Source organism: Colias croceus, chromosome Z (assembly GCF_905220415.1).
Source record: "Colias croceus chromosome Z, ilColCroc2.1".
In the NCBI taxonomy this organism is placed as follows: Eukaryota; Metazoa; Arthropoda; class Insecta; order Lepidoptera; family Pieridae; genus Colias; species Colias croceus.
In genome coordinates this window covers 174,876-199,205 of record NC_059568.1, presented here as the reverse complement: position 1 = coordinate 199,205, position 24,330 = coordinate 174,876, and the positions used below count along the sequence as shown (strand labels likewise).

Below are 24,330 nucleotides of genomic sequence, written 5' to 3'. Positions count from 1 at the left end.
TAATTTTAGTGTTCAAATATCAGTACTGTTCTGTGTGTCAACTTAAAAGTATGAAAATATATTAACTAGCCCGGTCAATTTAAACATTCGGTGCTACATAAAGTTCCAACAAATGTGAATTTCCCTGAAGTTATTGAAAACATAATTATAAACAATGTCTAAAAGTTCCCCATCATTCCCCTGTAATGAAAAAATTTTATTCAAAGTCAAAGGTAAAAAAAATGAGTTTTTCGCGATTTTCAGCAAAACGGTAAGTTTTATCATAAAGTACCTCAGGCAAAGATTGTAGATCATAAAATTATCTATAACAAATGTATCAATACTTTTTTTCTTACGAGCCACCGTTTCTGAGATTCAAAAAGTTATAAAAGTTGTTATCGTCATAATATGCACACGTTTCCACGCCACCTATGAGGTAGTGTACTTAGCGCGTTTTTTAACGTGGTTTCCCCAGTACTCCACGGGTCAGTTGTGATCCTGTTTAATGTAAAACTATTGCAAAATAACGGAAATTTTCAAAGATTGGGAAAGATAAAAGTGATGTAAATGAAAAAAAAAAGTGTTGAAGTTTATTCGTCTTATTCGTAAGTTTCAAATTCTTGTTCTTCTTCTTGATCTTCTTCTTGATCTTCTTCTTGTTCTTCTTCTTGTTCTTGTTCTTGTTCTTCTTCTCCTGCTTCTTCTTCATCTTCATTTTGGATGCAAGTAAATTGCGTCAATAGCGATGTATCGCATGATACTTCGTCGGAGTCAAACGAATCCTCCATTGTTTGTGATTCAATATTAGAGCACGACCGGCCTTGACAATTTGTGCATGCCAAAGAACAAGACAGTCTGACTTTTTTGCAACCACATTTAGCACTGCATCCCTTTTTGCAGTTGCAAAAAATAGTGTTCAGCAGTTTTTCCGGCGCAGGTGGAAGTAAAGTTTGAACTGGCTCTAATACATAATATATTGTTGACCAACTTCCAACCCCAGTCTGTAGGGTCTAGCTGATCATAACCAAGCCACACTTGAACTTGGTAATATACTCGAAAAAGATGTTGGTGAGCAGCAACTGAGGTTTGAGGAAGACAAGCTAGTTGAACTTGTTTTTTATTTTTAGTGTTTTTAACGAAACATGCATATCGATGCTTATCTAAAAAGGTAGTTTTTTTAGGAGCTCCGTACATAGAAAGAAGAAAGCGTATGCCGTTGGTAATAACTTCTTGTTCTGTTGAATTACTCTTTTTAAAAACTTCAGCACATTGAATTAAATCTTGTTTTTCAAACATTTTGAAAACTGCTGTTTTACTCCTCCTGTAAAATGCAGATGTCGTATCACAGCCAGTTATTGCGTGTAAAAATAGTACATGATCTTTACACTTAACTAAAGTAAATAAACTTTTTGATGAATATATTTTTGATTGATGCTGAGCTTTTCCTGGTTTTAAGAAAAAAAATAGTTTTTTCAGTTGGCGTTCGAGCAGTGAGTAATATATACAAGTAAGTCAACATCTTCACCAACAACAATAGTTGTATTTGTCAAATTGAATTGCTCTTTAATTGCTCTTTCCATAATAATCAAAACATCCGCATCATTATTGGCTTGTTTTACCAATATATTTTCAGCCGTAAACTTTTCTTTCAACATTGAAATGAACCGAGACTTGTTGTGGGTATTTGTAAGAAATTTCTGTTCACTGGTTGGGACTATCATAAGTTCATCAATACAGAGATTATTTATTTAAGATATAGAGGTTGCGTAGAGGCTTTGGGCTCTGATGGGAAGAGAACATATTATTTTTTGAAGTTACAGAGCTTAGATTACAAAATAAAAGACAGATGGAGCGTTGCCGAAGTAAACCGAATGATTTATCGTCATTTTCAATAAAGCTATGTGTGCTGTCATTTTGCCGCTGCACTGTACGTACACGGTGCTTCTGTGTGCGTGTAATGTTACCGGATATTGAAAAATTTCCCAAATTTTTCCCCGACTACGGAAAAAAGAGGGTTATGTTTTTCGAGTTTATGTATGTATGTATAATATTTCTTTGACACGCACTGCAGTATAAACCGTTGGACCGATTTTGAGATGTGAGGTTTCATTGCAATCATCTGAATTATTACGTTAGTGGCGATATTGACGTAGGCTATACACATAAATGAGCAGTCAAGTTTTAATTTTTATTTTAATATAATTTCGGGTTTATGATATATTATAATATATTTTTTTATAATATTGTAAAAATTCTTTTATTATATAAAGTACCTGCCTACTAATAATTATATTCAATTTTTAATATAAATACATCACATAAAAAAAAGTTTCAATATTAACTAGTTATAATAATTAAATTATTTTTTATTTTTCAAATATATGAATGCGAATAGCGGTAGTTTTTAGTCGAGAATACGGGACATTATATTTTCATCATGGAGTTCACATAAATTAAATCGCTAGCGAAAATGACTATGACGTTTTTAAGCTTTATAAAAGTAACAAAATAATGTATTATGCTTATTAAAATAATCTAATAATGATCATGAAAGTTTAGTGCACTATACAAATAATCACATTCACGATCGAAAAATCCAACAGCATTACCCTGAAGATCTTTTAACCATTTTACCGTTTTACCAATAAAAATGGCAAATTCATTTTCAAAATACCTAAAAATACTCACAACATACGTTGAAGTTTTGTATTCCTTCATATCTGTAAAATTATTATTCGTATAAAGAAATAAATCAGCCAAATAATCTACAGAAAACCTGTGAAACGATGTTTCATCTTTTTTTTTGTTTTCGGGAACAAATTTTACAGCGTTTTATTATCACAAGACAGCATTTTTTTACTAAAATTGCAAACCCTTTTTGACGTATTTCATGACACTATATGCGCTATAGCACTGGTGCAGCGACGTATTTGTTTTTGATTTCGTATTTTCTTTGACAAGGGCGACGGGCGGTTGTCATGCTCCATCTGTACTTTATTTTGTAATCTAAGTTACAGAGGTTTTTATGTTACCGAGGTTTAAGTTATCGAGGTTCTACTGTATAAGTTACAATGACTGATAGAAAAATATTGAAACATTTAATATATATAATATATATGTATATATAATATATATGTATATATAATAAAATAAAATATTACATCTCTAGATGTATATACGTGGCGTACTCATGCATATTATGACGATAACAACTTTTATGACTTTTTGAATCGTTATATCTCAGAAACGGTGGCTCATAAGAAAAAAAGTATTGATACATTTTTTATAGATAATTTTATGATCTACAATCTTTGCCTGAGGTACTTTATGATAAAACTTACCGTTTTGCTGAAAATCGCGAAAAACTCATTTTTTTGACCTTTGACCATGAATAAAATTTTTTGCTTACAGGGGAATGATGGGGAACTTTTAGACATTGTTTATAATTATGTTTTCAACAACTTCACAGAAATTCAGCCTGTTGGGACTTTATGTAGTAGTACCCTCATTTTTTGGTTAAAATTGACCGGGCTATAATGTAATTTTATTTATTTATTAATTTGAATAAATTAGATGACATAGATCTATGAATGTTGACTTATAAATTATTGGCATGACATAAACACGTAACGGCAATGTTAAAAAAATCACACACACTTGCTATTTTCGCTGTCACTGCGGTCTGTGCGATTGTTCTTAATGAGTCACTTGGGTCCCGTACCACCAGAGATGTGAGAAATAGTTTAGTAACAGTATTTTAATACAAAATGCAAAATACGTATTTTCAAAATAGGTTTTGAAAGTACCTAAAATATCTTAAGTGTTATCTCATGTTAAGGATAAGTTAAGTACTTATTTTTAATTAACTGATTTTAAAACGAGTATTTGTTCAAAGAGTTCATCTCTCATGTTCCGCCTATGGCGCCCTCATTATCAAACCACCAAAAGAAAATAGTCGTTCAACAGGGGCAGAATTCGGTAAGCAGGTATTATATTTAAGGAAGAGTTTTTAACAGACTTCAAAAAAAAAGGAGGAGGTTATCAATTCGGCCGGTATGTTTTTTTTATGTATGTACACCGATTACTCCGAGGTTTCTGAACCGATTTACGTGATTCTTTTTTTGTTCCATGCGGGATGGTGTCGAATTGGTCCCATAAAAATTTATTCGGATAGGCCCAGTAGTTTTTATTTTATGAGCATTTTTGTCTGTATTTGTAAATGTTGCAAATGCAAGTTTGAAGTCAGTTGTTTTTAACGCAGTTATCACTTGTTTACATTTGTATCTAAATGTAAAAAACTGTTCAAGGATTCTAAGATATTGTCTTCATCTTTTAAATATTGGAGTGTTTCCAGATCTATAGTAGTTGTATTAATAACATTATCACTGGCTGCTGAAGAATCATTTTGGATGCAAGTAAATTGCGTCAATAGCGATGTATCGCATGATACTTCGTCGGAGTCAAACGAATCCTCCATTGTTTGTGATTCAATCTTAGAGCACGACCGGCCTTGACAATTTGTGCATGCCAAAGAACAAGACAGTCTGACTTTTTTGCAACCACATTTAGCACTGCATCCCTTTTTGCAGTTGCAAAAAATAGTGTTCAGCAGTTTTTCCGGCGCAGGTGGAAGTAAAGTTTGAACTGGCTCTAATACATAATATATTGTTGACCAACTTCCAACCCCAGTCTGTAGGGTCTAGCTGATCATAACCAAGCCACACTTGAACTTGGTAATATACTCGAAAAAGATGTTGGTGAGCAGCAACTGAGGTTTGAGGAAGACAAGCTAGTTGAACTTGTTTTTTATTTTTAGTGTTTTTAACGAAACATGCATATCGATGCTTATCTAAAAAGGTAGTTTTTTTAGGAGCTCCGTACATAGAAAGAAGAAAGCGTATGCCGTTGGTAATAACTTCTTGTTCTGTTGAATTACTCTTTTTAAAAACTTCAGCACATTGAATTAAATCTTGTTTTTCAAACATTTTGAAAACTGCTGTTTTACTCCTCCTGTAAAATGCAGATGTCGTATCACAGCCAGTTATTGCGTGTAAAAATAGTACATGATCTTTACACTTAACTAAAGTAAATAAACTTTTTGATGAATATATATTTGATTGATGCTGAGCTTTTCCTGGTTTTAAGAAAAAAAATAGTTTTTTCAGTTGGCGTTCGAGCAGTGAGTAATATATACAAGTAAGTCAACATCTTCACCAACAACAATAGTTGTATTTGTCAAATTGAATTGCTCTTTAATTGCTCTTTCCATAATAATCAAAACATCCGCATCATTATTGGCTTGTTTTACCAATATATTTTCAGCCGTAAACTTTTCTTTCAACATTGAAATGAACCGAGACTTGTTGTGGGTATTTGTAAGAAATTTCTGTTCACTGGTTGGGACTATCATAAGTTCATCAATACAGAGATTATTTATTTAAGATATAGAGGTTGCGTAGAGGCTTTGGGCTCTGATGGGAAGAGAACATATTATTTTTTGAAGTTACAGAGGTTTTTATGTTACCGAGGTTTAAGTTATCGAGGTTCTACTGTATAAGTTACAATGACTGATAGAAAAATATTGAAACATTTAATATATATAATATATATGTATATATAATATATATGTATATATAATAAAATAAAATATTACATCTCTAGATGTATATACGTGGCGTACTCATGCATATTATGACGATAACAACTTTTATGACTTTTTGAATCGTTATATCTCAGAAACGGTGGCTCATAAGAAAAAAAGTATTGATACATTTTTTATAGATAATTTTATGATCTACAATCTTTGCCTGAGGTACTTTATGATAAAACTTACCGTTTTGCTGAAAATCGCGAAAAACTCATTTTTTTGACCTTTGACCATGAATAAAATTTTTTGCTTACAGGGGAATGATGGGGAACTTTTAGACATTGTTTATAATTATGTTTTCAACAACTTCACAGAAATTCAGCCTGTTGGGACTTTATGTAGTAGTACCCTCATTTTTTGGTTAAAATTGACCGGGCTATAATGTAATTTTATTTATTTATTAATTTGAATAAATTAGATGACATAGATCTATGAATGTTGACTTATAAATTATTGGCATGACATAAACACGTAACGGCAATGTTAAAAAAATCACACACACTTGCTATTTTCGCTGTCACTGCGGTCTGTGCGATTGTTCTTAATGAGTCACTTGGGTCCCGTACCACCAGAGATGTGAGAAATAGTTTAGTAACAGTATTTTAATACAAAATGCAAAATACGTATTTTCAAAATAGGTTTTGAAAGTACCTAAAATATCTTAAGTGTTATCTCATGTTAAGGATAAGTTAAGTACTTATTTTTAATTAACTGATTTTAAAACGAGTATTTGTTCAAAGAGTTCATCTCTCATGTTCCGCCTATGGCGCCCTCATTATCAAACCACCAAAAGAAAATAGTCGTTCAACAGGGGCAGAATTCGGTAAGCAGGTATTATATTTAAGGAAGAGTTTTTAACAGACTTCAAAAAAAAAGGAGGAGGTTATCAATTCGGCCGGTATGTTTTTTTTATGTATGTACACCGATTACTCCGAGGTTTCTGAACCGATTTACGTGATTCTTTTTTTGTTCCATGCGGGATGGTGTCGAATTGGTCCCATAAAAATTTATTCGGATAGGCCCAGTAGTTTTTATTTTATGAGCATTTTTGTCTGTATTTGTAAATGTTGCAAATGCAAGTTTGAAGTCAGTTGTTTTTAACGCAGTTATCACTTGTTTACATTTGTATCTAAATGTAAAAAACTGTTCAAGGATTCTAAGATATTGTCTTCATCTTTTAAATATTGGAGTGTTTCCAGATCTATAGTAGTTGTATTAACATTATCACTGGCTGAAGAATCAGAGTCAAGAAACATATCGTCTGCTTACTGGTAAAAAATGATAAATGCAGTTTTTGACATTTCGAGTAAATGGCGTTTTAAAGTTTAGGTTTTAATTTGTTCTACTTACCACTCATTATTTCAAAAAATTTTAATGCAAAATATTGCACTAACTACCCTTATTTTAATATTTACTCATAAATAGTATTTGTATTGATTAGAAACCTTTTAAAATATAACTTAGATAGAAAGGGTGCAGCATTTAACATGTTTTACCTGTATTTAAGAAACATGTCGTATTTTCTGAATTATTTGTTATCAGAAGCTCACTTTAGTTTTCAATAACAGTGTATTGTATTTGACAATTGACACCAATCACTTTACAGGAAATAAGTTTATAGATTAAATTGTCCAAAATAATGATATTTGTAATACATTTAACTTATTTTACCTGTAGAAATTTAGTGTGCGTCAGGATTGCTCCGCCAAGTTATCAAATCAGAAAATGGTTTCAGCCAAAAATTTGTCAATATTTGTCAAAATCGAAAGAAACAAACCCCGTATTTGTCAAAGCAGAAATAAAGAAGTTATAAGCGTTTTAAGTTGGCCGCGCAATCCTGACGTCAGGGACTGCGCGGCCACGGAGATCTCAGCAACTACTTGGGATAGAGAAATAATTCCTTTTGTCAACTCAAGTCTGTATTTGTCAAGATTTGTCGAAAAATGAATCAAAGCTCTATATCAATATTATAATTAAATATTCGCCTTGCAAGTCATGGCCGCGCAGTCCTTGATTTGCTATTTTGTTTTTAGTATTTTTTTTATTAAAATTGAAGACTTCATATAGTATAGGAGTTAAAAGGAGAAAGGTCTTAATTTGTCGAAACTGACAAAAGCTTTAAAATACGACTAAAGTGTAATTAAACAGACGAAATCAATTTAAAACACAAAACTCGTGGCCGCGCAGTCCTGACGTTACTTTAAACCATGATATCTCAATAACTATAGTAGCTAGGATTTTGCTGTAGACGTCCATATAATCCTTATATTAACCCCATTAAAATGACATATCCTTTTACCCTCAACACTGTTTGGGACGCGAGTAATCTCAAGAATTATGTTACCCCATACAATGTTCTAGTAGAGTGACCATAATGTCGATTTGTTTTTAATCTTTGTCAAACTGGCTATGACAGCACAGTTCAAGGGCATTCTGTTCTGTTAGTCAAAAACTTAAATAAAATACTAAATAAGACGAAATAAAAAACTTGTTTAATATTTGAATATTTTTATTCATTGCACAAATATAAAGATTTCAAAAATCAACAAAATCATTATTCTTCAACTTTAAATGTTTTTCATCGGCTCTTACACCTCTACTAAAACATAAGTTAAAAAATGGATATATACAGAATCGTTTGTACTCTCTTCTAATTTACTCTTGTTATCGTCGTAACAAAGCATTCCGCTATTTCTTATAATATGACACTTATAATGCCCTATTGTTCCAAGTATTGGAGGAACATATTCTACGGCACCTAATAATTAACGAAAATAACGAAAATAACGTTTTGTTTAATTATTATACTTTTAGGTACCTCATGTAAAAACACCATTTGCGTGCCATTTAAATCGAATGTAACAATTTTTGACAAGGTATAATGAAATAGAACTACTTCATTGCATTTTCTGCATTGCTTGTTTTCCCAATCATGAATAATAATAGAATCTTCCAAGTTACTGATGGTGAAAATATTAATTATATCTAAATTTAACGGTATAAACACATGTTTTCTTCTTGATGGGGTAGAATTTATGCATGCACTATTTGAACAGTTACTTACAGAAGAAGCACTAAAAATAATATCATTTAAGACGTGCTCATAAATAAATGCAGCGTTACATTCACAATCATAATGATTGTTTTTCAAATGTATCGAAGCAATTCTTATTCTTAATTTGTTTGCTTCTTCACTGTTATTATCAGAGTTACAGAGGATTTGTAAAAACGCTGATATATCCCTATTTCTGCAATTATTGTCAAATAAATCGCGTATGCATGAATACTCTTTAAATCCGTGGGCCAATAAAAAAAATACGGAATCAAATGCACAAGTGTTTGTTAATTTAATATTTTTTTCAGATATATCTTGTACAGTAAAATTACTATTTTTTAAAAACATTATATTTACAGGTTTATTTGCAGAATCATCTTTAGGAACACCTTCGCCTCTCCAGTTTTCAACATACGTAGGAATTACTGAGAATACCGAATCATTTAAAAACGTTTTGGTTACACTAGGTTTTTCTTTTTTGCAGCATTTGTTTTCAAATGGTAACATTTTTCGCTTCCTAGTCTTACCTCGTTTTCTTTTAATGTTTTTCTCCTTTTTGTCTACAATGTCGGCGAAATTATTTAAACAATTTAAAGCAATTTTTATTTCGCCTAATAAATAATCATAATGCATATTTAAATATTCATCAATGTTATATTTCTTCGACCTTGTTGTGAATAACAAATTTTTCATAGTTTTAAAATAGCTCTCTATAGCTGAAGATGTTGGTACTTTGTTTTGTGATTTATATAATGGGCACATAATATTACTCCAGAGGGGTAACTTTAGGAGTAACCGTTTGAGCATTGTTATTAAATGAGGCATGTAGAAAGAGTTTTGTGATTCTGACGAACTTTTTGTTTTATCTAGGCTTTTTTCCCTCTCAACAATTTCATCAAACCATGAGAGCAAACCGTCATCATCGTCGAGGATTATGTTTTCGTGAATATTTTCCTTCTCATCGGTGTCTTCATTAGGTTCCGTATATGTAGTATTACCTAAGGTGCAACTTATTTTCTGAATATAAACAGAAACAGGGTTTTCTGGGTTATCGTATTCGGTTAAAATTGAAAGAATAAAGTAAAGTTGAAGAATAATGATTTTGTTGATTTTTGAAATCTTTATATTTGTGCAATGAATAAAAATATTCAAATATTAAACAAGTTTTTTATTTCGTCTTATTTAGTATTTTATTTAAGTTTTTGACTAACAGAACAGAATGCCCTTGAACTGTGCTGTCATAGCCAGTTTGACAAAGATTAAAAACAAATCGACATTATGGTCACTCTACTAGAACATTGTATGGGGTAACATAATTCTTGAGATTACTCGCGTCCCAAACAGTGTTGAGGGTAAAAGGATATGTCATTTTAATGGGGTTAATATAAGGATTATATGGACGTCTACAGCAAAATCCTAGCTACTATAGTTATTGAGATATCATGGTTTAAAGTAACGTCAGGACTGCGCGGCCACGAGTTTTGTGTTTTAAATTGATTTCGTCTGTTTAATTACACTTTAGTCGTATTTTAAAGCTTTTGTCAGTTTCGACAAATTAAGACCTTTCTCCTTTTAACTCCTATACTATATGAAGTCTTCAATTTTAATAAAAAAAATACTAAAAACAAAATAGCAAATCAAGGACTGCGCGGCCATGACTTTCAAGGCGAATATTTAATTATAATATTGATATAGAGCTTTGATTCATTTTTCGACAAATCTTGACAAATACAGACTTGAGTTGACAAAAGGAATTATTTCTCTATCCCAAGTAGTTGCTGAGATCTCCGTGGCCGCGCAGTCCTTGACGTCAGGATTGCGCGGCCAACTTAAAACGCTTATAACTTCTTTATTTCTGCTTTGACAAATACGGGGTTTGTTTCTTTCGATTTTGACAAATATTGACAAATTTTTGGCTGAAACCATTTTCTGATTTGATAACTTGGCGGAGCAATCCTGACGCACACGAAATTTAGGGTATGTCACTTACTTGATACTCTAAACTTGATACAAAAGAGATTTATAAAATAAGGTAAGTGCTTAATGAAATAAGTTTAATGAAATGAAACGATTTTTAATTTATAATCAATTTTAATAAGTAATTTTAATAAATTGTTACATTATTATGCCAAATAAAAAGTATTCATTAAAAATAATCTAAGTCCATCTAAGACAATTCATCCTGTTAGGCTTTTTAAAATGTTCAATCTTCCTCTGACTCTTCTTCAATCGAAGGTTCAGGTAACCTGTCTTTTTGAAAGGATGCAGTTGGTAGACCAGAGTACCAACCATGGTATTCCTCAGGAATGATTTTTTTAGAACATAAACCAAGCAGATCTTTTTTTTTCGCTTCACTAATCGGCAATGGATTATAGTAAAGTTTTTTTAATCCAACAGAATTTATGAGAGGGGAAGAAGGAGAATCTCTGCGTTTTTTAGCACGCGTACTAAAACGTACAGATGGTTCCGAATTTTTTGTTATATCAATGTTCATGAACGTATCGGACATGTCATAATTAAAAAATATTTTAGAAGGTTCATCCTTTATATAACGCATTCTTTTAATTTTTAACCACTTGACCGGATTACCATTACTATCCTTTGAGCGATTAAAAATTCTTTCGTCTGCTAATTTTTTGAGATCAAAAAATTCGTTATATTTAAATTCTTTCGTCTCGTATGGTTTTTTTACAAAAAGATTGCCTTCAACAGTTATTGCTTTTTTAGATCTAGCACGTCGGAAAATTGCTAAATAATCAGGCATGCAGTAAACCTCCGAGTTTTTCTTTGCTGACTCAATACTGCTGTGCATGCTGTCTACCTCCATGTAACTATGCCCCGATTCCAGAAATTTGTGTTCTATTTTTTGTATATGGGAAATGCTTTGTACAGCATAGGAGAGCAATCCAGCAATATATTGATTGCGATTTTGTCCTCCACACGTATCGGAATACAAACAAACTTCTGTTACATGAGGAGGAACGCACGTCGAAAGGTAGTGATACAGAACAGTTCCTATTTCAGAACTACCTCTTTTTCCGTTTATTTCGGACCAAGTAAAGCAATATGCGTCATTTGGCAATGCTGCTTCGTATATACACAAATTATAGACACATAATTTTCTACAATAATAAAGCTGTCCCACCAGCCCAGAAGGTATTTGTAACACAGCTTGTAAATCGAAAGTTATACAGCGAAACTCTTTATCTCTTTCTGCTCTTTCTTTATCCTTTGCCTTTTCCAGGTTACAAGACTCTTTCCTTTCTATGTGATCATCATATTCCCCCCTCAACATTACTTTTTCTTCATCATTAGCTTTATTGAAATTAGAGCATGCTAGACATTGATCCTTTTTTGGAACAAAAAAACTGAAATTGTATTGGTTACAAAAGATTCTTCTGTACGTTATTTCAGAAACCGGAGTCATGTTATTTTCAGTGCACTTTTGTTTATAAAGTTGATGCATTTTTGTGATCGATAATGAAGCATCAAGATAAAGACGCTTCGAAGATTGCCTAATATAGTGTGGCTCCATGACAGGGAAGGACTCTATGTGATTTTTCACAAAGTTCACATCAACTTCTTTAGTCTTATTAGGAGGTTCATGTTTACCTCTCTTGTCTAAATCGTTGTACACCCCGATATCATTCCGCTTTCGAATAGCACCATTCACTACAGTTGGAGAAATAGCTAGCGTGTAGCAAAAAAAACTTTTGACATACTTGCTTTTTCTCTCCGTTATGAAAAAAAAAGCACCGTTTTGTGTATTGACGCTGTTTTTTTGGTCCACGTATAGCAAGAACTCTCTTCGGAGTATCTATTTCCACATTACTTAGAATGAAATTCTTTTTCTCGGTATAATTTAAGTTCCAGTAGTGACGACATAATTTATTTCGTTCTTCTTGAGATACAACACTACATTTATAAAAACATTTACCACAGTCAATCTCTTTTGGTATTTTAGCAAGACTTTCTTTTTTTTTTGTAGAATAAGTTAAACCATCAGCTCTTCTATTCTTTGCGACATTTACCTTCCAGTTTCCGGGTTCCGGTTTCATCCAACGTTTCCATTTTCGAGTAGCATTGCATACGTATTCCAATAAGAGCCCCCAAATAGATGTTACAACTTGATGTGCATCAGATGTTGGCAGTATCTGTGCAATCATAAGATCGCCGGCTTTAGGTTGAACTACTTCATAATTTCCATAGAATTCCACATTTTCCAAATTCTCATCGTTGTTATTAGCCCACTGTTCATCGAATAAATCCTCTGGTTGTATTAAAGAATCTGGAACCGGGTTGTAAGTGGGGTCTTTATCAGAGTCATCGCTGTCAAACATGCGCTCCATTTCAGCTGCTATTTTTGCCCTAGAATCGTTCAAAGGTGAAGTGCAGTTCGAAGCTGGGCTCCACAAATTTTGATGCGAAGGTCCAGGCACTTCATCGAAATCATCTGTACCTACAACATTAATAAAATAGGTAAAAAAACAGTGAAAAGTAAATCGCGCGCTTGAATTTGAAACTTTGTATGTAACTACATGAATTATTTTAGTTAAGCTATATACATTATTACATTACATTACATTACATACTAAAATAACAAGTAAACACACCATGAATAATCGTTGAACAAAACAAGAGCTATCACGCTAGCTAACCTAACCTAACCTAAAATTAAAAAAAAAGCAGTATTAACTCACTCACCTTCCACTATTTTAGGATTATTTATCATAGACACTAATCTTCTTCCCTCGAGATTCCATATTTATCACAACAAACAGTTACACGTTAGTTAGTTATATCAATTTTCTTCACACAACACGTTGAGCAGGCGCGCGCGCAATGTGACAACTGCGGAGTTACTCTCATTCGTTACACGTAAAAAAGCATAAATGACATTTATTTCGTTTTTGTTGTAAGTAGAAGTAAGCGAAAAATTTAAGTATTTAACTAGTTAAAAGGAATAAATAGCTTTATTATATTTATGATGTTTAAATTATATGGTTCACTAAAATAAATGCGTTTATGATGTTTTCTCAGAATAATTTTTAGTATTCCACTTCTTCAATTATAAAATGTAAAAAGCAATAAACGTATTTATTGTTATTTGACTGTATAAATTGAAACAGATTTAAGATATAAGGTTATTTAATATATTATACTGGTATACTTTTTAGAAAACTAGTTAATTATCACTTTTTCAATCTCGTTATCTCGGCAGCCATTGGGTATTGCATTTATTCGGTTTTACTAGTAGATAGAGCATGAAAAATTACATTTATCTGTATCTTTAACTCGATTTCGCAAAAAATTGCATTTATCACGTTTTTGCAGTAAGCCGACGATATAGTAAGATTCTGTCCTTTCTTTCTTTTTGTCAGAGTCAGTATGTTGGACTTGGGAACTCTTTTCATCTTCTTGTTTTATCTTTCTCACTTCTAAAACAAATACTTCTTTGATGTATCAATAAGTGGAACATCTTAACAGCCCGATTACCCAGGCATCCAATGAAATTTCCAATTCCTCATCCGACGTGCAAGTTCTAACAGAAGAAATTCGCCTTCTTCGTGAGATTGTGTTGAATTTTAAGAGCGACTTGGCAAGTTTTGTCTCCTCTCTTGCTCTTTGTGAAAGGAATCTGGAAGAAATAAAAGCTGTTCATGCCACAAAAATACAAGAGCTTGAAGAAAGACAACGTGAAAATGCTGAACTTAAATCTACAATTATTTCTTTACGCCAAGAGCTTGATTTTCGTTCACAAGCATTCTTAATAAATGAAGTGGAAGTAATAGGCATAGAGGAGGAATCATCTGAAAACCCCACTCACTTAGCTATGACGACGGCCAACAAAATAGGATTAAATATCACGGAAACCGATCTTGACAACGTTACTAGAGCAGGTCCACGCCAACACGTTAAAGACTCGAATTGTGATTCCAGTAATGTAGCTCAGCCTCGTCCATTAATAATCGCTTCACTCGCAAAATCGTTCGCGATTTGTTCCTAAAAGCTGGAGGATCACGTCGAACGTTGCATAGTAAGGACATTGTAGGACATGGACCGGAGCGAAAAGTCTACGTAAACGAGCGTCTCACGCGTGAAAGAAGGCAATTATTTCGAGACACCAGAAGGGCAGCTACCGATGCAAACTTTAAATACTGCTGGACTAGAAATGGCTCCATACTTTTCATCAATGGGTGTCCTGCAATCAAAATCCAGTCTAACAGCGATTTGCTTCGTATGCCTTTTCATTCTGGTGACTAGTAGTATAACAATTGTTCCAGTCAACTATCATAAAGCTATTTTTTGTATTAATTTGTGTACCTTGCTACTTATCTATTTAATGGGGTTATGTATGTCTATTATAATTGTTGTGTATACTTCAAAATGGCTTATTATTATTAAGAGTTCGCTTGTTTATTATTATATACTTTTTTTTATACTGCTTAAATTGATTACAATTGCACTGCTTTTCAAAGTCTGCTTTGATACCTTACCAGATCTTATGTTTTTCCGATGCTGCTTCAGTCTTAACACTTTCCTATGGCCCTCTTAGAGGTAATTGGTGATATTGACAATTCCCATAGCATAGTATGTCATAATATAATCGCTCCTGAACAGTCCTCTCAAATTCTCAACAAATATAATGTTCGAATTTTATGCAGTAACATCAGAAGTTTAAATAAAAATTTCCTCCCTTTCCAGGTTAGTTTAAAGAGATTCTCTATCAGTTTTGATGTAATTGTATTTACTGAATGTTGGCTTCCACTTGCATCTATCATCCCTCAAATAGATGGTTACACCTCGTACTGCACAACAAACCATAAAACTAAGGCTGGCGGCGTTGTGGTGTATATCAGAGATAGTTGGATGGTAACAGTTACCGAACTATCTGTAGAGGAATCTGAATGTTTATCTATAGAAATACCTGATAGGAATACTCATCTCATCGCTATGTATCGTTCTCCCTCTCTTAACCCTAAACCTTTTCTTGAGTCTATTACCGAGGATTTAAAAGACGTAAAGGGTTTTACGTGTAAAATACTAACAGGGGACATAAATATTGATATATTAGATACTTCCAGGACCACCGATTTAACATCTGAATATATCTCTCGTTTGACTGAATTAGGTTACCTCAGTGCAATCAATATGCCGACCCATAACAAAACATGTTTGGATCATTTCTTCGTACAAACAGAGTACTCTGGAGAATCGTTTGTCTGTTCTTCTGACGTAACTGATCATGACCTCATAATTCTTGGGATCTTAACCTCCCACAAGAATTCTGCTAAACACAGAAGACTCAGGCAAAAGATAGACGTCGAAGGCATTATTCAAGATCTTAAGGAATTAACTTGGAGTGAAATCCTAAATTCCGATTGTGTAACAGAAGCAACTAATATGTTTATGACTACCATTACTAACTCTGTAAAAAAGCACACTAAAACTTCTTGCATTAGTAGACGTAAAAATAACTTGCAAAACTGGATGACACCTGGACTTATACGCTGCAGTAGAACTAAGGATAAGCTCCACTCTCTTTCTCGACTAGACCCCAATATCGAAGAGAAAAGATTAGTTTTCACGAGATACAGAAACTTTTATATTACCTTGTTGCGTCGGCTGAAGGATGCTTATGATTCGAAGATTCTTCTTGAAGCTGAAAATAAACCTCGAACATTTTGGAAAACAATTAAAACCGTGACTGGCTACGACAAGAAAATAAAGGATTCTGAAGAACTGCTTAACCTTGAACGTAATCCGATGCACTCGCTTAAGGGCCCATGGACCGAAATTCATGTTTCTAAATCATGTTATTTTCAGAGAAATCATCATATTTAAAATCCTAAAAAAATATATAGTACAGATAAACGTTTGATCTAGTGGAATTTTTGGATAGAAACACAATATTAAATATTTAACTCGATAAAAAAAAAATCAGAAGTAGCATCGATTTTGAAAGCATTTTCAGTTTTATGCGAATTAGGGAAACGCTATTTTTATGAAAATTTTACATTTCATTTACTAATCAGGTTTTACAGTGAAATTTTTGGATAGATTTATAATTTAGCCCCTATTTTTTTTTTATATAAAATATAATACGTAATATGCGACTCGCGCGCACCACGCCAGTGCCGCCAAAGTCCAACCGGACGCCATCGAGGGAGGACCTGTGCTAGTTTTGCTCCCGACCACGTTGTAGTCGCCGCTCGTATAATTAGAACCGAGCGGCAAGTAGGTACAACGGCGAGCACGCCACAATATAAATAAATCAGTAGTTTGATTTTATTACCTATCCTAGGATTGTAGGTGTAAATAAATTAACTTCTTATTCTATACTATTAAACGAGCAATATTTGAATATTTATATATTTGTTTGTAAATACAGTGTGGAAATTTTCGATGGGCCCTGGGTGAAAGTACCAGAAATACTAGGAGATAGCAAATTTTGCTGAAAGGAAACATTCCTTTATTTTTAAAAAGAAATAGAACTGCATTCAAAGATTTTCAAAAATTCATTTTCTTCGACCGGGAATCGAAAGAACTAAAAATGTAAAAAAATAAAATTTTCTATTTTATTCTTCAAATCGACACAAGTTTCATATTACAATAATTATTTGTAAATTTAAAATTATGTTTTAAAAATTACCTTGCCTGAGATCCTCTTTTTTATAGGAATAGCGATTAGCGGCAAAGTTTTGAAGTACTAGTAGGAAGACTATTATGATGTTGGTTGATCTGTATGAGTATGACAAATATTATTTTTATGAAACAACAATCCAAGATGGCGCCGACGAAAATTTGACTTTTTTTCGTGATGGGTGTCATTTTTATGGTTTTTGGGGTAGCTATTAACGAATATGAGGTCAAAACTATAATCCAAGATGGCGCCGACGAAAATTTTACATCTTTTCGTCATGGATGTCATTTTCATGGTTTTTGGGGTAGCTATTAACCAATATGAGGTCAAAACTAAAATCCAAGATGGCATCGACGAAAAATTTGACTTATTTTCGTGATGGGTGTCATTTTCATGGTTTTTGGGGTAGCTATTAACGAATATGAGGTCAAAACTATAATCCAAGATGGCGCCGACGAAAATTTTACATCTTTTCGTCATGGGTGTCATTTTCATGGTTTTTGGGGTAGCTATTAGCGAATATGAGGTCAAAACTATAATCCAAGATGGCGCCGACGAAAATTTTACATCTTTTCGTCATGGGTGTCATTTTCATGGTTTTTGGGGTAGCTATTAGCGAATATGAGGTCAAAACTATTATCCAAGATGGCGCCGACGAAAATTTTACATATTTTCGTCATGGGTGTCATTTTCATGGTTATTGGGGTACCTATTAACCAATATGAGGTCAAAACTAAAATCCAAGATGGCGCGGACGAAAATTTTACATCTTTTCGTCACGGGTGTCATTTTCATGGTTTTTGGGGTAGCTATTAACGAATATGAGGTCAAAACTATAATCCAAGATGGCGCCGACAAAAATTTTACATCTTTTCGTCATGGGTGTCATTTTCATGGTTATTGGGGTAGCTATTAACCAATATGAGGTCAAAACTAAAATCCAAGATGGCGCGGACGAAAACTTTACATCTTTTCGTCACGGGTGTCATTTTCATTGTTTTTGGGGTAGCTATTAACCAAAATGAGGTCAAAACTAAAATCCAAGATGGTGCTGACGAAAATTTTATATATTTTCGGCATGGGTGTCATTTTCAAGGTTTCTGAGACAGCTATTAACAAATCCCCAATATAACCGTCGATAATTTGGTATATTTTTCTTACAACCGTTTACATATTTTTCGAGCAGAATTCAAATTCTGTGGAACTGTACACAGATAATAGCCTTTTGAAGTGAAACTTCTTTAGACGCATTGAGAGTAAAATTTCAAGATCGCGTTATGGTAATACTGTCACGTTATGGAGCAAGGCTTGGTGATTTTGGTATCTATAAATCTCGCCAAAGAAGTTTCACTTCTGACACGTTATCTCGGCACACACGCTCTTTATTATTTTATTCTCTTCGTTTTAATGTTTTAGATGAACTTTATTTTAAAAAAAGTTTAGCGAATATTAACATGATTGCCACAGAGTTACGTTTTATTATATATTATATAATTACATTTCTAAATATGCATTTCAATGTTCTTTAAAATTGTTTTTAGAAAGACTGTCTACAAAACTGTAGTTGTAAACGTTTTTGTTATTTTATTTAAGTTTACTTTAAAGGAGTAAGAAAAATATACCAAATTATCGACGGTAACATTGGGGATTTGTAAATAGCTGTCTCAAAAACCTTGAAAATGACACTCATGTCGTAAAGATGTAAAATTTTCGTCGACACCATCTTGGATTTTTGTTTTGACCTCATATTGATAAATAGCTACCCCAAAAACCATGAAAAAGACACCCATCACGAAAAGATGTCAAATTTTCGTCAGCGCCATCTTGGATTTTGATTTTGACCTCATATTGGTTAATAGCTACCCCAAAAACCATGAAAATGACACCCGTGACGAAATGATGTCAAATTTTCGTCGGCGCCATTTTGGATTTTAGATTTGACCTCTTATCGATTAATAGTTACTCCAACTCTTTGAAAATGACACCCATGACGAAAACATTTCAAATTTTCGTCGGCGCCATCTTGGATTTTAGTTTTGACCTCATATTGGTTAATCGCTACCCCAAAAACCACCCACATTTGCTACTTAGGAAAAGTTCAGATTTAAAGATATCATAGGTAATTTGACGAATATAATTTATTTCATTCCGACCGTTTCTCGGAATAACATACATTTACTAAGAAGGGTTTAATATATTGCCGGTAACATAATATTATGATGTATGATAATAATTCATAATTCATAAAAAAGTATTTTATACATTTCTTAAAAAGCTTCGATATTGTATACAATAATACAAATCATTAATTGATTATTATTCAAATTGTTGTAAAATAGTCACACTTTTTTAAGTTGGTTGAATACACTAACATACTTATTACATACTTAAATATTCAATTATTATTTTGCCTTTTTTATTTGTTTTACTTTTAATTATTATTACCAATATTTTTAGAAGAAAATAAATTAATGTATCCAGAAAGAGAGTTTCATTTTAAACTTTAAATGTATTTATAAAATAGACCAATAAACCAGAAGCGTTCTTTATGTTTATGTTGATTCTACAATAAAAATGTTCGATTCCATGATATTTTTATTTCTAAGAGCAAATATTTTTACGAGAAATTAACAATAAATTATCTTTTATATTGTCCTTTCAGAAAAATTTGCTATCCCTAGTATTTCAAGAACTTTCCTTTCAGGGCACATCGAAAATTTCTACACTGTATATATACAAACAAATATATAAATATGCAAATATTGCTCGTTTAATGGTATAGGATAAGTAGTAAATTTATTTATTAACAACATTCCTACGATAGCAAATAAAATCGAACTACTGATTTATTTATACTGTGGCGTAATCGCCCGCCTTCATAGGTCACCGGAGTTCATGTCGCGCCGGCTCCTGCGCAACGCGGGCGCGAGAAGTCTCAGTGCCTAAAATGCCTAAACTTTCTCTATAAGGGCCCCTTAACACCTGTAACCAGTACTTTTCATCAATAGGCCAAAAATTGGCTAGCGCTACGTTAAATGAAACCAATGAATCGGAGATGTCTCTGGCTTCTAAAGTAACCTTAAAAAGCACACCTGTAAACTCTTTCTTCATTGAACCAACTGATTGTCACGAAATCCATTGTATCATTAAATCACTTAGTAACAGTAGCAGTCCAGGATATGATGGTATGAATAATAGACTAATTAAATCAATTGCACTTTACATTCTCGAGCCTCTAACAGCTATAATTAATAAATAAATAAATAAATAAAATCTTTATTTTGCTTTAAACATGGTATTCAATGGTGATACAATTATATTAATAAAGCACAAACATGTTCAGCCAATACAAGCATGCAAAAATAATTAGGTACCATAAGGGAGTTAATGGTCTGTTCGGGTTGAACTTTCCATGAACTCCTTTATGGTATAGAAGTTTTTTTCATTGAGCCAAATAAGAAGATGTTTTCTAAATTTATAATCATTACACATCTTTAAGTTATTTGGCAGATGATTGAATATTTTAACGGCCATCCCCACGCAACTTTCCCTGTATTTGACGATACGAGGGTTCTCTCGTAAAATTAATTTATTCGGATCCCTTCGTGATCTCGAGTTTAGTTGAGAGGATGTTTTAAACAAACTGCTATTTCTAAAAACAAACATACACAGTTCAAAAATATATAAACAAGGTAGGGGTAATAAACCAAGCTTTTTAAATAAGGGTCGACATGATTCAGTGGGTGCTATTCCACAGATGGCTCTCATGCATCGTTTTTGCGCAATGAATGCCCTATCCCTAGCAGTACTGTTACCCCATAATACTAATCCATAGCGAAGGTGTGATTCTACGTAGGCACGGTATGCTGTCACGGCAGTCTCTAAATTTGTGGTAACTTTAACCCGTCTAAGCGCGTAAACGAATCTATTAATTTTATTACATACATCACCTACATGAGCCTTCCAGTCCAAATTATCATCTATTGTAATACCTAAATATTTAATATTTTGTAATGCGTCAATTTTGTTTATGTCTAAAGTAATGTTAAATTTTTTATTGGAAGATTTATTTAATTGTATGAATTTTGATTTTTTAAGGTTAATAAATAAATTTTTATTTTCAAGCCATCGTATCATTTTGTCAATTGTGGAATTAATGTCAATTTCATGATCTTTAATAGTGCAATTAATTTTATTAGATGTCACAATAATTGAGATGTCATCTGCAAATAGTATACATTTATGTTTTATAATATTAAAAATGTCATTAATGTATAACAAAAATAAAATTGGTCCCAAGACGCTTCCTTGTGGTACTCCATATTTAGTTACTCTTTCTCTAGATGTATATGATGTTATTTCATTATTTTTGTCAATTTTACTAATTCTAACACATTGTTTCCGATCTTTTATATAGGATGATAGCCACTGGAGGGTTAATCCTCTTATTCCTAATCTGTCAAGTAAGTGATGTGATACACAATCGAATGCTTTTGATAAGTCAAAAAACAAGCATGTTGTCAGAAAATTGTTATTGATTCCAGTTAATATTTCTTGTATCAGTGAAAAAGTGGCTAGAGTAGTCGATTTCTTTTTTTGGAATCCGTATTGATCCTTGTTAATTATTTTACATTTATCGCAAAAATTTCTGATTCTTTTGAGCATACACTTCTCAAATACTTTAGATAGAATAGGTATAAGTGTTATAGGGCGATAATTCGAAATTTCTTCTTTATTTTCTTTTTTGAAAAGAGGTTTTACAATCGACTTTTTTAGTTTTTCTGGAAACGTTCCTGTTCCAAATGATAAATTAATAAGGTATGTTAGAACTGAAACTATTTCATTTACACACTCTTTTATTATTTTAGTATTTATGTCATCGTAACCTTCAGCATTAGTAGCGTTTAATGATAAAATTTCAAATTTGACTTCATTTTCTGACATAGGCATTAGAAACATCGTCGTAGGATTTATACTATCATCAGATAAAGCCTGTTTTATGTGTTCATTGTCTGGTGTCATATTATCAATAGATTCGATATAATAATTATTGAAAGCGGCGGCTATATCTACCGGATTCGTCAAAATACTGTTACCAACCTTTATGCTACTTATATCTTGTTTATCATTCATATAATTAAATTCGTTTTTAATAACCTTCCACGTCGCCATACATTTATTTTTACTATTATCATGGACGAATATAATCTAAAAGGACTGATAATGGTCATACTAGAGATCGTACCCCGTAATTTCAGACTATTACTAGATGGCGCTCTGATTTGAGCTTATTATTTAATTTGCAGCTTTAAAAGCACCACTAGTGACCAATTTTAGAACTATGGAAACAGCAAACTATCGATTTTCAATTATTACATCTAGAGGGCGTTGTTTTAAAAACTCCGGTGTTTTTGAATTATTTTAGTTTTTAGTTATGAGCGTTCTGAATGCTCCTCACAGGGCTTAGTGCAGAATTACGAATTAGAATTATTAATTTTTTCAAGCGTTGAAATAGTTTTGCTGAAATCATCATATCTGCTGTTTATAAATGTGATACTGTCTTTTAAACTAATAATTTCTTGCTTTATACAATTTAAATCTGACGAAATCCTATTCATAATTGATGATTCCAGTGAGCGCCGCAGCTTTTCCATCTCTTCGGATATAATCTCTCGAATAGAGTCAGCTGATAATGCATTATTATTCACAGCGATAGGGGATTTAAAAGAAGATGTGCCACCTCTACGTGTTGTAATGTTATCAGGACTTCGTTGTAATAATTGAGCGCATGAGCGTACTGGGGTATTTTCAGTATTCAGAGATCTTGACTGATGAGTGGAACATTCAGGGCAAAACCATTTTTTTTTAAATTCGCTTGTCAATTGTTTCTTTTTGTCAGTTGGGAACAAACATGCAATATGATAATTTCGTTTACAATGAGGGCAAGATAAAATCCCAGCGCTGCCTTCTGTTGTAGCTTTGCAACAGGCAAACTTCATAATGATTGGAAAATTTAAGTAATTAAGAAAAAAAAACATAGTAATAAATTTCTGATAATATGACCCCTGTCAGGATCGATCTTCCTACTAACTGTTCTAAATCCAGTTCACTTTGTACAGAGCTACGAGTGTCTTGTAATTTTCAACGAAATTATGTTTCTTATTGTATCTGGTAAATCGTCACGATAGATGACAATGTTAATTTGTAACTTTTGTTTTTAATATACCGTCAACCACTTTTATCACTTTTACGCAAAAAGTTTTCAATGTTAATTTTAATAATAAATCGTGATGTATAACGCGTATTCGTCCACAAATCAGATTGTTTTTGATAACTTAAGCACCACTAATAAAAACTTCCAACAAGATATACTATTTCAATTAGATTTGAATTTAATTTGTAACCCGCTTGATCAAACACGTACGCTTCACACTGACGTAAGCGACTGACTGTGTTGGTGTTATCAAGTTTGGGTCGCTGGCTAAGACATGCTGGACATTTCCAAGAAGACTTCTTTTCAGGTAACATGGCATAAAATCTCTTATCGTTGGTTCCAGCGCACTGCAAGTCATACGCTAAAGAACATAGGGAGCATCTAAGGAAGTGAGTACCTTTAATAAGGTTTCGACACCCACTACAAACATTCGACATAGTGATCAGAGTAGTGTATATATATTCTTTATTTTCTGTTAAAAAAAATGTCTATCTTTTTTCTTCTTAATTATTCCCTTGTAAACAGTATTACATATTTATATGAGCAAAAAATACGGCGATGATTTGAACCAGCGTCCATCAGTTTATAAGTACGAGACTGAGTCAATACAGCTACAGACACTTATACGTCTTACATTGAAATTTATGCTCTAATTGTTCGAGTAATTCTTAGATAAAAACAGTTCATAGCAGCGTGGTCCGTGAAAAAATAGGCGGTTCATCCTAAGGAGCGCTGGGGCAGTGAACTCTCATAAATAATAATTATTATAATAAAGTTGTGCTCATTCATTT

At 32.7% G+C, this 24,330-nt stretch overlaps 1 protein-coding gene across 1 annotated transcript; it reads right to left on the bottom strand.

The window, feature by feature from the left end:
- Nucleotides 1–578: 578 nt before the first annotated feature.
- Nucleotides 579–13,413, bottom strand: LOC123705335. Its single transcript, XM_045654074.1, has 4 exons — nucleotides 13,386–13,413; nucleotides 12,713–13,140; nucleotides 11,874–12,030; nucleotides 579–799 (listed from the first exon to the last, which is right to left on the bottom strand). The coding sequence occupies exons 1-4, from the start codon at nucleotides 13,411–13,413 to the stop codon at nucleotides 579–581; spliced, it is 834 nt and encodes a 277-aa protein (XP_045510030.1).
- Between the last annotated feature and the right edge of the window lie 10,917 nt (nucleotides 13,414–24,330).